At 45.3% G+C, this 17,463-nt stretch overlaps 1 protein-coding gene across 1 annotated transcript in view; it reads left to right on the top strand.

Moving 5' to 3' along the window:
- The first annotated feature begins 1,255 nt into the window (after window positions 1–1,255).
- Window positions 1,256–17,463, top strand: part of RIPK2 (receptor interacting serine/threonine kinase 2) — a 91,363-nt gene continuing 75,155 nt past the window's right edge. The window contains exon 1 of the mRNA XM_073550534.1: window positions 1,256–1,620. Within this exon, the coding sequence (XP_073406635.1) occupies window positions 1,382–1,620 (239 nt within the window). The 5' untranslated portion in view covers window positions 1,256–1,381. The remainder of the gene's footprint in view (window positions 1,621–17,463) is intronic.

Genomic DNA, 17,463 nt, shown 5'->3' with positions numbered 1-17,463 from the left:
TACCGGCAGAAGATTCTCTCTCTCTCTCGCCTTACCGCTCCCGCGAGATCCACAATGACCGCTCCCGTGAGATCCACAATGCCCGCTCCCGCGAGATCCACATGCCCGCTCCCGCGAGATCCACATGCCCGCTCCCACGAGATCCACATGCCCGCTCCTAGTTCCACATGCCCTCTCCCGCGAGATCCACATGCCCGCTCCCGCGAGATCCACATGCCCGCTCCTAGTTCCACATGCCCGCTCCCGCGAGATCCACATGCCCGCTCCCATGAGATCCACATGCCCGCTCCTAGTTCCACATGCCCGCTCCCGCGAGATCCACATGCCCGCTCCCACGAGATCCACATGCCCGCTCCCACGAGATCCACATGCCCGCTCCCGCAAGATCCACATGCCAGCTCCCGCAAGATACACTTGCCCGCTCCCGCGAGATACACTTGCCCGCTCCCGTGAGATCCACATGCCCGCTCCCGCGAGTTCCACATGCCCGCTCCCGCGAGATCCACATGCCCGCTCCCGCGAGATACACTTGCACGCTCCCGTGAGATCCACATGCCCGCTCCCGCGAGATACACTTGCACGCTCCCGTGAGATCCACATGCCAGCTCTTGCGAGATCCACATGCCAGCTCCCGCGAGATCCACATGCCGGCTCCCGGAGCCCGCTACATCGCCGGTATTATTTTTTTTTCTAGGTGCGGTTCCTTTAACATTACCATATCGGCGGATCCCAGCGCACCAACGGTCCGGTGGCTCCCGTTGGTGTTTTGTCGGCCACAGATCCGTTTTCCGCCATTTTGGCGGATTTCAATTGACCTGAAAAACTGATGTGTGAAACCGGCCTAATCAGTTTTATATGACTGGTTAATAGATGTAACTAGTTATATGACAGCGCGACACCATTTGTTACATGGAAAAACAATATTAAGACAATCCGTCTCTTTCTCCTCACAGATGGTTTCCTCATTGCGCTACAATAATCTGTTTCGGAGCACGGCTTCTCTTTTCGATAGACACATAGATAGGTTGAAGGATGAGACATAACTGCTATGATCACTGTTGGGGGAATGCCCACCATGTTGTGATTGAGACTTCTGTCACAATCTGGGAAGTTCTCAGCAGTGACAGGGGAATACCTGACAGTCCGCCGCCATCGTACACGGCCGTGGGGAATATGGGGAATGTGTTATCTTCTCACAAGTGGTTTGTTCAGTATTCGACCATCGTACAACAGGAACTGCGGATTCTCTTTCACTTTCACCTACCAAATGAAAGCTGGAGAAGGAGGGAGCTAAGATCTTCCAGGAAGAAGCGCCCATCTACACGAGTGCTGCACGTCTCTGGCAGACTGGTCGGGAGAAATACGACCACCGCTTCACAGGATGATGAGTAGCGGCAGCAGCACTGGCAGCAGTCAGGAGACCGGCTCATCTGGGGAGAACTTCTACACAGGGACTACTTGTATCAGCAGCACCTTACAGGTCATACCCTATCACAAGCTGCTCGAACTCAAGTTTATCAACAAGGGAGCGTACGGGACCGTTCACAGCGCCTTACATTCTGAATGGAGGACGAGGGTCGCGGTAAAGTTCTTTCCGGCAGAGCGCCATCTAGTGGACAGGTGAGTTTGAGCTACATTTCTTCAGTCTCTAAATCAGTGGGTTCCCCAACTTGTCAAACTAAAATTCCCAGTGCTGAACTTTAGGAGACACCATCAGTAAATGACAAGCATCAGTGCTGCCAACTTGATTTGACATTTTTATCGCACGACTTATCAAAAACTCACGGACAGACAATATATTTTACGGACACACTGGAAAACCACAATAAATCGTTAGGATTCTCAGTGATCCATGCCTCCAGCCCCTAATTCTGGTATGTAGACATTATCTGCATTCACTGTAAACTGTACAATAATGATAATCACAGTCAAAATAATCTGGAAGTTTCTTCAGCTTCAAGAGAATCGCCGCCTCCTTAATTTTATTCTTCACGCACAAGTCAGAACAGTGCTCTAGTTTTACAGACCGTCCTGGAATTTCTGGATGGATGGCAGCCCCGGCAGCATCATGATGGCATTTTTACAGTAGTTCAGACACTTACTAGTTTGGCCAAAGTTAGGCTTAAGTTAGGCTTACCATGGTCCAAAGGATGTATTCATTTGCCTAAATACCTAGGCCAAGGCATAGTCTCTTGCAATTATGCCACTGCTTGGTGACGTGGTTGTGGTAAGATTGTTTCCGGATCATACTGCGGTGTCACTGCGGCCTGTCTCCCCCACCAAGGGCAGACGCTGGCAGGAAGAGGCCTCTGTATAAGAACAGTATGTGCCCCATTGCAATACAAGAGCTCATCATAATTCACCATGTTCATATGCTTATTTTATATATTAATTATGATTGTTCTTCTTTAGTGTACCATAATATATATTATGGAGTATTGTATATTATTTTCTTCTTTTTGCACTTTTTAAATATTAATATATCATTTTTATCTTATTTTTGTGGTATATTATATTTTTATATATCTTATGCCCTTTAGATTACCTTTGTTGTATCATACATTGCGTGTTTCCACTTTATTTTTATATACTTTTGCTGCATTACATGTGCCCCTATCTTTGCCCCTATTCAAGATGGCGGTTTCAGCTTGTGCGCATGCCTTGTGCGGCAGGACCCATGGTGCATCTCTTCCCAGCTACTGGCTGTGATGCGGTACTGACGTCACGAGGGACTTCCCTCCTCCTCCCATGTCACGTGTGCGGCCGGGGGAGATCCGCTATATGGGCCCATGAGTCATTACGCATGCGCCGGTAATGGTGCTGATTATCACATACAGCTGCTACACGGGTATAAAGACGCTCACTTAACACACACAAACATAGCCCCCCGAGGAAGCCTACGTGAAACGCGCGTTGGGGCTGCACTAGGACACATACACTGGTAGTTAATTACGGGTAAGACATACATTTCCTTACCAGGGTTTCTATCACTATGATCTGTATGAGAGTGACAGTGATTCAATGGCTTCTTGGCATTTCACTTGAAATCCCTCCTTTGCACATTATATGCACTATGCACCTTTTTGTGATTTACTTGTTATGAGGCCATTTCCCTCTTTTTTATGTAAATCCTAGGTGAGGTTTGTTTGCCAATGCCCATGCGGCTAGTGCTACAACAGTGTTTTTTGTGACCTTCACACATGAGCTTTTGGAGTACGCTTTGTGTCTCTGAGTCTGTACACTACAGCATTTTGTCATTTATGTGGATATTTTTATTAATAAAGTCTTCTTGATATTTTTACAATCTTGGACGTGTGTACTCTGTTTTTCTAGTGTAGGTAGTGTAGTGCAGCTGCATTCACTGCACAGGTGCCCGCCCATGACCCTCACTACTGTGCTATATAGACTCCCTGTAACCCTGTCCATGTTCTCTTCCTCATCTGTCAGTCACTTCCTCTCTTGTTGACTACACAATGCTGTGCATGTGATAGAAACATTAACCTGTGGTTACTAGCAGGCCTGGCCTTGGGCAGTGTTAATAAAGTGGTTAACAATGTCATTTGGGCACCTTATGCAGGGTCGGCCCGAGAGATTACGGCGCCCTAGGCGAAACTATTTTGTTGCGCCCCTACTATTCTTGGCAGTAGATGAAAACTTGGGATATAAATTTAGGAGCAAAATAAACCACAACAACAATGATTAATTAACTCTCTCCTAACTCTTTTATCTTCTGAGAAGTTGTATAGGACAAATATATACAAAGTAATCAATAACACAAAACAAAAACGACCATAGGTAATTAAAATTTTTGTTTCCTTGCCTTTTTTTTTTTAAAAGGATGACACTAAGTCACCGAGATTAATTTGTTTAGCAACTTCAGATTCTATCGAAATTGTTGCCAACCCAACCAACCTCTCTTGCGTCATATTTGCCCTTAAATATGTAAACTTTTCTTTCCATCCCTAAAACTTTTTGCCTTTTGAAAAGATTTTTTATAATTTTTTCTATTTTTTCTCTGGCGTCCCCTTTGGGTCAGCGCCCTAGGCGGCCGCCTAGTTCGCCTATACGTTTGGGCCGGCCCTGACCTTATGGCACCTTGGGCAAACTAACAGTGAAGCAGTCTTATTTCTGCACTGTATGTCTGTAGAATTAGGGCACTATATGGTACTACAAAGACGGGTTTCAACAGAAGAAGCTCTGCAAGACATAATCCAAGATAAAGCTGATCCTGGTAAAGCAAAAGTGCAGACTGTAGGGCTGTCCCTTAGTTACATGGCACCCTGTCAATGATTACTTAGGGTGCTCCTGTCACCTACACGACCGTCATAGAAGAAAAAAAAACTAAAACTATGTCTACCTTACAATCAGTGTTTTTTTTACTGTGCCAATGCATTTAAAATTAAGAATTAAAGTGGTATTGTAACAACTGAAAGTTATCCCTTATTTATATAAACACGTCCAAGGAATCTGTCTTCAAGTTCCCCTATCATGTTCAGCTGTCTGAATATCCCTTTCAAGCGAATCTCTCAGTCGGATCAATCCTTCTAAGCCATCTATATGGGCATGTAGGTGATAAAAAGTAGAATCAAATCATACCTTGATATCTGTGCTCCGGCAAAGCTTAGTTCTGCTGTACTGTGTTAGTTGTAATCACAAACAGCTCTACAGTAAAATGTATCTTTACACGTCTCACACTGGTAATGCCCTCTATCATTTAAAAGAAGCACTTGTGGCTGAGAGATTCATGTCCCACCCATAGATCTTAACAGCTCATTCGCATATAAGACAAACGTGGATGTCTCTGGAATAGGACATCAGATCTCAAATATCAAGGTATCATTTTATTAGGGTATGTGCACACACTGCAGATTCACCTGCAGGTTTTTTCCCGCGGAACCGCAGGTAAAACCGCAGGTAAAGTGACCTGCGGTTTTGCTGCGGTTTGGCCTGCGGTTTTGCCCTGCGGTTTGACACCTGGACAATGGAATAGGTGGCAAACCGCAGCAGAATCCGCAGAAATAATTGACATGCTGCGGAAAAAAAAATGCAGCTTTTCCGCAGGTAAAAAACCACAGCGTGAGCACTGCGGTTTTGAAAACCCATAGGCTAACATGGTAAAGTACCATGTCTGCGGAACTGCTGCAGTTCTGCAGGGCCAAAACCGCAGCAAAACCGCAGCAAAACCGCAGCGTGTGCACATACCCTTACACTTTGTTACCTAAATGTCCATATAGACAGCTTAAGATGGTTTCCCATTAAGCTACTTTGAAAATAGTTTTCTTATTGTTCATACTTTTTTTTTTTTTCAAATTTCTCCGATGTCCATACAGGGCATTATGTCTCCATGGCAATGGACTACAAGCAAATTCAGTGTAGTCTGATGCAGCAGTTAGAGTCTCTATGCTCTGTCCCTTTCTTGCTAATCCACCTACAAAAGATCATCCGGATCCTTTAAGAATCATTTTTTTCTCTCCTGACTATCATCTAATTATGATTACCTCCATCCTATTTATCAATCCATCTGGTGGTGTAACTAAAGTCCAATGGTCCTCAGTGCAAAATTCCTGGCATTCTAGATCCTATAATAACGTGTATTTACCTCCCCATGTAATAATGTTCCCATCCTGGCTGTTTCCTGTAATAATCTCCACTCTTGTGGCCCCATCTTGTAATAATGTTTTTCAGCCTAGGCCCCTTCCTGGTATAATGTCCCCATCCTGTGCCCATTCCTTTTATAATAGCTCTTGTCCTGGACCTCTTCCTGTCCCCCACCATGGGCCCCTTCTTGGTAAAATGACCTGCATCCTGTGCCCCATTCTGGTATAATGATCCCCATCCTGGGTCGCTTCCTGGTGTAATCTTCTCTATCCTTGGCTATACTTTGGTATAGTGCCCGCATCCTGTATAATGTCTCCCATTCTGGTCCCCTTTCTTTTATCATGCTCCCCATCCTTGGCCCCTTCCTGGTATAATGTCCTGGTATAATGTTCTGCTTCTCTTTTCCAATACATTAAATTAAAAAAAGCAATTCTTTTTACCTTCCTCCGTTCCCAAGACGTACAGTTAGGTCCATATATATTTGGACAGAGACAACATTTTTCTAATTTTGGTTCTAGACATTACCACAATGAATTTTAAACAAAACAATTCATAAACAGTTGAAGTTGAGACTTTCAGCTTTCATTTGAGGGTATCCACATTAAAATTGGATGAAGGGTTTAGGAGTTTCAGCTCCTTAACATGTGCCACCCTGTTTTTAAAGGGACCAAAAGTAATTCGACAGATTAAATCATTGTAAATACAATGTTCATTTCTAGTACTTTGTTGAAAACCCTTTGTTGGCAATGACTGCCTGAAGTCTTGAACTCATGGACATCACCAGACGCTGTGTTTCCTCCTTTTTGATGCTCTGCCAGGCCTTCACTGCGGTGGTTTTCAGTTGCTGTTTGTTTGTGGGCCTTTCTGTCTGAAGTTTAGTCTTTAACAAGTGAAATGCATGCTCAATTGGGTTGAGATCAGGTGACTGACTTGGCCATTCAAGAATATTCTACTTCTTTGCTTTAATAAACTCCTGGGTTGCTTTGGCTTTATGTTTAGGGTCATTGTCCATCTGTAGTATGAAACGACGACCAATCAGTTTGGCTGCATTTGGCTGGATCTGAGCACCAGTATGGCTCTGAATACCTCAGAATTCATTCGGCTGCTTCTGTCCTGTGTCACATCATCAGTAAACGCTAGTGACCCAGTGCCACTGGCAGCCATGCATGCCCAAGCCATCACACTGCCTCCACCGTGTTTTACACATGATGTGGTATGCTTTGGATCATGAGCTGTACCACGCCTTCGCCATACTTTTCTCTTTCCATCATTCTGGTAGAGGTTGATCTTATAATAATAATAATAATAATAATAATAATAATAATAAATTTTATTTTTATAGCGCCGACATATTCCGCAGCACTTTACATTTCAGAGGGGATTTGTACAGACAATAGACATTACAGCATAACAATAATCACATACAGTAGATTATAACAAATACCAAGAGGAAAGAGGGCCCTGCTCGCAAGCTTACAGTCCATGAGGAAAGAGGTAGACACGAAAGGTGGGTGGAAACAGTTGCCCTGATTGTATGGACCAGCCATAATGTTAAGTGTGTAACAGTACAGACGCAGAGGGCTAATGGATGCATAAAGCATGTGGGAACATGATGCAGGGAATCTGGTTATGGTAAAACTTTTGGCTGTGCCACACAGGGATAGATTAGGTTAATGTGTTGAGGCGATAGGCCAGTCTGAATAAATGTGTTTTCAGGGCACGCTTAAAATTGTGGGGATTGGGGACTAATCGTATTGACCTGGGAAGTGCATTCCAAAGAATTGGCGTGGCACGTGTAAAGTCTTGGAGACGGGAGTGGGAGGTTCTGACTATTGAGGATGCTAACCTCAGGTCATCAGCAGAACGGAGGGCACGGGTAGGGTGGTATACTGAAACAAGGGAGGAGATGTAGGGAGGTGCTGAGCCATGGAGAGCTTTGTGGGTGAGGGTAATAAATTTATACTGAATTCTGGAGTGGATGGGTAGCCAGTGTGATGACTGGCACAAGATAGAGGCATCGGTGTAACTATTGGTGAGGAATATGATCCTGGCTGCAGCATTCAAGACAGATTGGAGAGGGGAGAGTTTGGTAAAAGGGAGACCGATTAGAAGAGTTACAATAGTCGAGACGAGAATGAATAAGAGAAACAGTAAGAGTTTTTGCAGAGTCAAAAGTAAGAAAAGGTCGAATTCTAGAAATGTTTTTGAGGTGCAGATGACAAGAGCGAGCCAGTGATCGAATGTGGGGGGCAAAGGAAAGCTCGGAATCAAGTATGACCCCAAGACAGCGGGCATGTTGCTGGGGAGTAATAGTGGAGCCACACACAGAAATAGCAATGTCGGGTATAAGTACATTAGTAGAGGGAGGAAACACCAGGAGTTCAGTTTTTGACAGGTTCAGTTTCAGATATAGTGAGGACATGATATTAGACACAGCGTTTAGACAATCGCCGGTGTTTTCTAGAAAGGCAGGCGTGATGTCAGGAGAAGAAGCGTATAATTGGGTGTCATCAGCATAGAGATGGTACTGGAACCCGAATCTACTGATTGTTTGACCAATAGGGGCAGTGTACAAGGAGAAGAGGAGGGGGCCTAGAACCGATCCTTGGGGGACCCCAACTGTAAGGGGAAGGTGAGAGGAGGAGGAACTGGCAAAAGATACAGTAAAGGAGCGGTCAGAGAGATAGGAGGAGAACCAGGAGAGAATGGTATCCTTGAGGCCAATGGAACGGAGCATAGTGAGGAGGAGCTGATGATCCACAGTGTTGAATGCTGCAGAGAGATCCAAGAGAATTAGCATGGAGTAATGACCATTTGATTTAGCTGTTAGCAGATCATTAGAGACTTTAGTGAGGGCAGTTTCAGTGGAGTGTAAAGAGCGGAAACCGGATTGGAGAGGGTCGAGAACAGAGTTTTCTGAGAGATAGCGGATAAGACGGGAGTGGACCAGGCATTCCAGGAGTTTAGAGATGAAGGGAAGATTAGAGACAGGTCTATAGTTAGCGTCACAGTTTTGGTCGAGGGATGGTTTAAGTAGTGGATGTATGATGGCATGCTTAAATGAGGAGGGAAAAATACCAGAAGAGAGAGAGAGAGGTTAAATATTTTAGTTAGGTGAGGGGTGACAGCAGGGGAAAGGGACTGGAGGAGATGTGACGGAAATGGGTCACTGGTGCAAGTAGTTGGGCGAGAAGATGCAAGGAGCCTGCTTACTTCTTCTTCTGTGACTGGTTCAAAATCAGAGAGTGAGCTAGATGCGGTGGGGGAGGGAGGACAGTGCATGGTATGAGGTGATTGGGAGATAATTTCCTGTCGAATCTGGTCAATTTTTTCTTTGAAGTAATTGGCCAGATCGTCAGCTCTGAGCTCCGTGGTTGGGGCCTGTACTCTTGGATTGAGTAGAGAATGAAAAGTGTCAAAGAGACGTTTCGGGTTATTTGACAGTGAGGTGATGAGGGTGTTGAAATAGGTTTGTTTGGAGAGGTGAAGGGCAGTGTTGTATGTTCGAAGCATAAACTTATAATGGATGAAATCTTCATGTAGATTGGATTTTCTCCACAGACGTTCGGCGCACCTCGAGCACCGCTGCAGGAAACGTGTTTGCACCATGTGCCAGGGTTGTCGCCGTCTGCGTTGTGGTGTTCTATTTATAGGGGGTGCAAATTCATCCAGGGCACTTTGAAGTGTTTCATTGTAATGCTTCCATGCAGAATCAGGACATGAGAGGGAGGAGATAGGGGCCAACGAAGACTGCAAGTTCTTCATAAGTTTCTGGGTGGTAATGGCCTGTATGTTTCTATAAGTCTGGACAGTAGGGGTGACCTGAGCAGCCTGGCAGTTCTTTATAGAGAATGAAAGAAGATTGTGGTCAGAGAACGGGAGAGGGGAGTTTGCAAAATCATCCACTGCACAAAGCCGAGAGAAGACCAAGTCAAGGGAGTTTCCGTCGTCATGCGTTGGAGAATTAATAAGCTGCGAAAGGCCAAATGAGGAGGTTAGAGATAAAAGGTGAGTAGCAGATGGTGAGAGGGGAAGAGCAATGGGGATGTTGAAATCTCCCATGATGAGGGTAGGGATGTCACAGGAGAGAAAATGTGGAAGCCAAGTGGCAAAATGATCCAGGAACTGATGGGAGGGGCCGGGAGGACGATACACCACCGCCACTCGCATGGAGAAGGGGGTGTAGAGTCTGACGGCATAGACCTCAAAAGAAGGGAAGACAAGTGAGGGATAACCTGAAAGGTACATTTTGATAGGAGCAGACCAATGCCTCCACCTGCTCTATTGTCTGATCTTGGGGTATGAGAGAAGTGTAGCCCCCCGTATGAAAGAGCAGCAGCAGCGGTAGTGTCTGACTGCTGGATCCAGGTTTCAGTAAGAGCCAGGAGGTTAAGAGAATTAGAAAGGAAGAAGTCATGGATGAAGGAGAGTTTGTTACACACTGAGCGAGAATTCCAAAGTGCACAATTAAGAGAGACAGACGGCAGGCAGGGAATATTAATCAGATTAGAGGGGTTTCTAAGTGTAGCAGTCGGGGGGTTTGACTTTCTATAACATGCGGGACCAGGGTTGGGAGCAATGTCTCCTGCGACTAGGAGAAGGAGGATAGAAAGAGTGAGCAGATGGTTAAGTGATTTGTGAGAGCGTCTCTGATGTTGAATGGTGGGACTGACTGGATCTGTGCAATTTAACAACGTGAAAAGAGCGTGAGTGCTATACATAGGAGAGGAAAGAAGCGAGGGGCCAATATGGATGGAGTGTAGAGAGTTAATGCCAGGGCGGTGGATGTGTGTGAATGCAGCGGCTAGGATTAAAATTACACAAATGCATATGGTATATATTTGTTGTACTCCTAATGTACAGGGAGTAGATGTATATAAATGTCTAACTGCCATGTTATAACTGCCAATAGTACTTTGATACATGTACTTCGATTACATGTGCATAAATGCCACCCCTGCATAAATGCTCCCCCTAGCTAGGTCGGAATATATAGGAGGTTAAGGCTAAGTTTTTTTTTTTGTTTTTTTTTTCTTTTTTGTTGGCTCTCTCTTCTCGTTAATCAATCACACTAAATTGAGACACCAGGACCCAATAAATTGTTGTGGTCAAATAAACACATGTCCAGCACTACATTGATCATAAAGCACTTTGAAAAGTTTCTTGACCTCACAACATAAGGGGACAAGCAGAGTAAGTTGAAAAAAACTATATACCAGATATAAGCTTGCAGAGTTGAAAACACAGAGATAGCTTTCGGGATTAACTGCTTGCTGACATTGAATGGAGACACAGGAGTGGATTCAGAGCAGAGATTGGAAAAGCTGGTTACCAGATATAAGCTTGCAGAGTTGAAAACACAGATAGCATTCAGGATTAACTGCTTGCTGACATTGAATGGAGACACAGGAGTGGATTCAGAGCAGAGATTGGAAAAGCTGGTTACCAGATATAAGCTTGCAGAGTTGAAAACACAGAGATAGCATTCAGGATTAACTGCTTGCTGACATTGAATGGAGACACAGGAGTGGATTCAGAGCAGAGATTGGAAAAGCTGGTTACCCGTATGAAGAGAATAGAGATGCGTGTCACATTCATCCATGTTATAACTGCCAATAGTACTTTGATACATGTACTTCGATTACATGTGCATAAGTGCCACTTCATCTGTCCAAAGAATGTTCTTCCAGAACTGTGCTGGCTTTTTTAGATGTTTTTTAGCAAAGTCCAGTCTAGCCTTTGATTCTTGATGCTTATGTGTGGCTTGCACCGTGCAGTGAACACTTTGTATTTACTTTCATGCAGTCTTCTCTTTATGGTAGATTTGGATATTGATACGCCTACTTCCTGGAGAGTGTTGTTCACTTGGTTGGCTGTTGTGAAGGGGTTTCTCTTCACCATGGAGATTATTCTGCGATCATCCACCACTGTTGTCTTCCATGGGCGCCCAGGTCTTTTTGCATTGATGAGTTCACCAGTGCTTTCTTTCTCAGGATGTACCAAACTGTAGATTTTGCCACTCCTAATGTTATAGCAATTTCTCGGATGGGTTTTTTCTGTTTTGCAGCTTAAGGATGGCTTGTTTCACCTGCATGGAGAGCTCCTTTGACCGCGTGTTTCCTTTACAGCCAAACCTTCCAAATGCAAGCACCACACCTCAAATCAACTCCAGGCCTTTTATCTGCTTAATTGAGAATGACATAACGAAGGGATTGCTCACACCTGTCCATGAAATAGCCTTGGGGTCAATTGTCCAATTACTTTTGGTCCCTTTAAAAACAGGGTGGCACATGTTAAGGAGCCGAAACTCCTAAACCCTTCATCCAATTTTAATGTGGATACCCTCAAATGAAAGCTGAAAGTCTGAACTTCAACTGCATCTGAATTGTTTTATTTAAAATTCATTGTGATAATGTCTAGAACCAAAATTAGAAAAATGTTGTCTCTGTCCAAATATATATGGACCTAACTGTATGGCATCCTCTACTGCAGTGGACTTCAGTGCATGTCAGCAGAGGCAGCACATGCCATCACTGCCATGCGTTGCTCATGACCGGCACACAGACGTTAGCTGCTGTCCTCTGATTGGGTGGCAGCATGTTCTGCAATGCAGGGACTCCTTGGGTCTCTGCCGTAATACACTTCGGTCCTGGTGTTCACAGGTCCCCCTTCTGTATGGGCCCAGTTGGATTGTTAATCCCCTGAATCCATCTCAACTTCTTCCATCTTCAACCAATCCTTTTTTTCCACAAGGTTATTATCTCGCTCTGTCCAAAGTATAGTCTACCTCCCCTCTGCCAGGTTTATTTACTTCTGAGATATCAACCTTCCAAGGCATCACCCGATATAACACGTTCTCCCTATTTTCACCTCACTCTTCTCCCCAGGTTTTCTCTCTCTCTTCTCCCCAGGTATCATTTCTCCCTCTTTTCATCAGGTTTTCTCTCTGTCTTCTCCCCAGGTATCACTTCTCTCTCCTCTATGACGTATGACTTCACCTCTTTTCACCATATATCGCCTCTTTTGACTCTACTCTCCCATACCAGGTATAATTTCCTCCCCAAGGTTTCATCTCATCCACATTATTATCTTCCTTGTATCATCTGACTCCCTCTGTATTACTTTTCTGCTGAGCAGTATCATTTCTCCCCCACAGAATCATATCCCCCATCTTCCTTATGTCTCAATATTATTTCTCCTGTTCTACCAGTATCATTCCACTCAATTCAAATTCAAAGAAGCTTTATTGGCAGGACTAAATACACATTAGTTTTGCCAAAGCAAGTGTACAAAAGGGAGTAGGGATAGGGACTGTAGGGATGTTGGGTAGGGGCTGTAGGAAAGGTGGATGGGGCAGATCCAGGATGGGGCTATAGAAGTCCATGGCATAGGGAAGGTGGATGGGGGGATGGGGCAGATCCAAGGTGGGGGCCATAGAAGTCCATGGCATATCATAGTTTTCTTTCTCGCAGTCTATGACATTCGCTCGCATATTGCGCTGCTATCTCCACTGCTCTCTCTTCTTCCCCCCCGCAGGATATATGTTTTCTCCTCCTCCTTCATGGTGATGAAATCCGGGAAGAGATGTGAGAGTCTCCTGAAGTGAGTGTCCCTCACTGCTGAGTATTTGGGGCAGTGTAGCAGGAAGTGGGTCTCATCCTCCAGGGCCTCCTGGTCACAGTATTGGCACAGTCTTTCCTCCCTGGGCTTGTAGCTCTGCCTGTGTCGACCGGATTCGATGGCTAGACTGTGGGCACTGAGTCTATAACGGCTCAGGATCTTGCGGTCTCTGGGGTCCGGGAGTTTCTCCAGGTATGGGGCCAGTCTGTAGTCTCTCTGTAGACTCCGGTACATGGTCAGTTTCTGTGAGCTGATGATGTCGTTCTTCCAGTCACCTACGTACCTCTCCAGGCCTTCGTCTACCATCTTCCTGATTCCGGCTTTTGTCAGGTTGTTGTGATTGGTGTTCTGGTCAGGTTGGGTTTGGGTGGGCTGTTCCGAGGATCCTGGTTTTTCTGTTTCACCTACATGTGTCAGGGCTATATGGTGATGGGAGCTTGGATTGCTCCTACGTAGGTGAGCCCGGAATGACAGTGCCCTCTTTAGAACCGTTAGGTGTAGAGGGAATCTGCCCAGCTCGGCCTGGCAAGCATTGTTGGAGGTACTCCGATGGACTTGGAGATGGTATGCTTGCAGAATTCCAGGTGGAATATTTCTGTTGGGCTGGAATCCCACCTTGACCAGTCTGGGTAGGTGTGAGGACCCCAGACTTCGCTGCCATACAGGAGGATTGGGGCGATGATAAAGTCGGAGATTTTTAACCAGACCCTCACTGGTGGCTTCAGATGGTAGAGTTTCCTTCAGATGGCATAGAAGGTTTTGCATGCTTTGTCTTTCAGGGTCTCTATGGCTTGTTTGAAGCTCCCTGACCGGTGAATCTCTAGGCCTAGGTAGGTATATTTGTCCGTTCCTGTAAGGGCGCAGTTGTTGAGGACAAATGAAGGGTGCTGGTCTGATTTTCTCTTTCTCTTCTGGAACACCATGATGTTGGTTTTCTTTAGGTTGACCGGTAGTGCCCAGGTGGAGCTGAATTTCTCTAAGATTTTCAGGTTGTCTTGGAGGCCTTTCTCGGTTGGTGACAGAAGCAGCAGGTCATCTGCATACAGCAGGAATTTCACCTGCGAATCGTGGAGGGTGAGACCTGTTGCTGTGGAAGATTCCAGAGCGGTAGCCAGCTCGTTGATGTAAATGTTGAAGAGCGTTGGGCTTAGGCTGCAGCCTTGTCTGACTCCCCGGCTCTGGTGGAAATAGGCCGTTCTTCTGCCGTTCACACTCACACAGCAGAGGTTCTCGGTGTAGGAGCTTTTGATAACATCGTAGGTCTTTCCTCCTATTCCGCTCTCCAGCAGTTTCAGGAATAAGCTTGGGTGCCACACCGATTCAAAGGCCTTTTTAAAATACACGAAACAGGCGTATATCTTCCCGTTCTTTGTATTGTGGACGTGTCTCTGAATGAGGCTGTGCAGGGTGTAGATGTGGTCGGTAGTGCGGTGGTTTGGCATGAACCCTGCTTGGCTCTTGCTGAGGACGTTGTGCTCGGTGAGGAAACTGAGGATCCTCTTGTTCAGGATGCTGTTGAACAGTTTTCCCAGGTTGCTGCTGACACATATTCCTCTGTAGTTGGCTGGGTCATACCTGTCCCCATTCTTGTGGATGGGTGTGATGAGGCCAGGTACGAGGGAAGTAGCCGGCACTTAGCACAATATTGAAGAGTTTAACCATTGCGGCCTGTATTTCTGGTGGGCTGTACTTCACCATTTCTGGTAGGATTCCAACCAGGCCATCCAGGCTTTTCTACATCTTATGGAAGAGATTCTCTCTGCTACTTCCTGTAATGTAGTAGGTGTATCCACGGGGTTTTAGAAGTTCTTTACTTTTTCTTCCATTGCTCTTAGTTTTGCCATTATGCTTTCCTGTTCTTGGCTTAGTTCTTCCTTTGGAATGTCTCTATAGAGGTCTCTGAAGTACTGGAGCCAGATGTTGCCATTTTGGATATGGATGTTGTTTTTTTGGTCTTTTGTGCCCATGTGGTTCCATAGTTCCCAGAAGGAGTTGTCTTGGAGGGCATCTTGGAGTTGGTTAAGTTTGGTGGAGATGTAAGGGTACTGTCACACTTAGCGATGTACCAGCGATCCCGACCAGCGATATGACGCTGTCAGGATCGCTGGTACATCGCTAAGTGGTCGCTAGTGAGCTGCCACACAGGCAGATCTCACTAGCGACATCGCTGGGGACGGGGGTCGCTACTTACCTGTCACACCAGGCGATCCTGCGTCCTCCCGCCCGGCTCCACGCGTCGCTCGTCGTCACAGCAGGAAGCGCCGCAGGAAGCTGACGACGAGAAACAGTCCTGAACGTTCTCGCGCGATCAGCGATAATCAGCGGGGGGAGCCGGTCGTAGGTAAGTATCACACACAGCGATATCGCTAGCAATATCGCTATAACGTCACAAGTTATAGCGATATTGCTAGCGATATCTCTTAGTGTGACATGCCCTTTACTCTGCTTCTTCCTCCTGAGGATGGTTTTGTACTGCCTTTGTATGGTTTCATAGGCTTCCCTTAGACCCGGGTGGTTGGGGTCTCTGTGTTTCTTGTTTGAGGCTGTTCTCAGGGTCTTCTGTACGGCTTTACATTCTCTGTCAAACCATACGTTGATCTGATTTTCTTTTGGTTTCTTGTAGTTGACTTTTTTAAGGTCGGACAGTCTGGCCATTGCATAGAATATATTGTTGAGGTCTTTTGCAGCTTGACTCACTCCCTTTGGGTTAGGCTGGTACTCGTAGTTGTAGAAGGAATTCCCTAATTATAATCTCTCCAGATATATGATTACCCGGTTCTAGGCCATTAGCGTCCATATAAAACTTCAGGTACCAGATTACTTTTCCTGCAGAATACCTTTATCCTGCAGATACTTTACCAAATTACGGTAAACTGAAAATATGCTAAAGTTCTACCAAGCTGAGCCAGTTCTTCAAGTTCCACCACTTTTCATGTAATACTACTTTTTCTCATGTTTTGTTAGTTTGTTTTTTTTACCCCCCCTGTCACTTGACATAACTATGATACTGTACATTCCTCTGCGGAGTATGTAAGGGAAGACACAGAAATTTTGGTGCCCCACATGAGCGATGAACCCATACTCTCCATCGAGTGCAATGCAAAAGATTAATTTATAAATCTGCCATAGTCATCAAAGCAAGTCCAGTCTCTCCACATGACTTTGAATAACTGACTATTTCTAACACATTCATATATGTCAGAAAAGTTATTCAAAGCTTCATAAATATGGTGCTAAACACAAACGCCAGATTTTGAAAGGCCATATAATTTGTGTAAATCCTTCCTTAAATCTGCTCCATTATTCTCCATGTGACTTATATTTCATTCTAGCTTTTTGTTTTCTTTGTGACAAACAGTACAATTAATACTATTGTATGGTACGGTACCTACAGCAATCTCTTAAACATAATGCGTGTTTTGCCTGTTATTACATAAGTATAGCAGGATCTTACAAGGAAACATGAGTATGAATGCGGTTGAAAAACAGGTAGTTATGAAGAGTGACACAATAAGCACACTGGGCCTTTGTGTATCTAGAGACATGAACCAAAAACATGACAGAGCCGGCTAATCTGCTTCACATTTACTGTAATCCAATCATTGTTTTCAATGGGTTATACTGTACAGGTTTAAAGGGGTTGTTCGCTTTTAGGAAAGTGGGCAACAAACTCTGGAAAACTCTTAAAATAGCAAACGCAACAGGTAACTCTCCAGTCCTGGTGTTTTGGCTGCAGCACATCGACAACGCACGTCATCGCTCTATCCAGTCACTGACCTGAGCCCTCAACCTCAACTTAGCGATAGGCAAGAATGGTGACATAGACTATTGACGTATTATCACCACTCGCCAGTGCAGCGATACACCAGGACCGGGACAGCAGCTAGAACTCCCTTCCATTATTTAAGGTCACTCCTAGCTCTCTCCTGTGCAAGATCTAGGTTTTCTGTGCTGTCCAGATGTTGTTTGATTTCTCCCTGTTTGTCTCCCTCAATGTGAATTCTTACTTTGGTTGAGAGCAGTGTCTCGCTGCCCTACTCAATAGTTAGGGCCAGCCAGGGCTTAGGCTACTTTCACACATCCGTTTTTGTAAATCCGGCACGATGCGGCGAAAATAGTGAAAAACGGATCCGGAATTGGATCCGGTTTTTTCACATAGAATTTAATGATCGCCGCATCGTGCCGGATGGACATGCGGCGCCTCTGATTTGTGCCGGATACGGCAAACATGCGCCGTCCGGCGTC

Source organism: Dendrobates tinctorius, unplaced genomic scaffold (assembly GCF_039654945.1).
Source record: "Dendrobates tinctorius isolate UK_male_01 unplaced genomic scaffold, ASM3965494v1 ptg000165l, whole genome shotgun sequence".
NCBI lineage: Eukaryota > Metazoa > Chordata > Amphibia > Anura > Dendrobatidae > Dendrobates > Dendrobates tinctorius.
The sequence above is the reverse complement of the archived record's forward strand: the minus strand, read 5'-3'. Positions and strand labels throughout refer to the sequence as shown.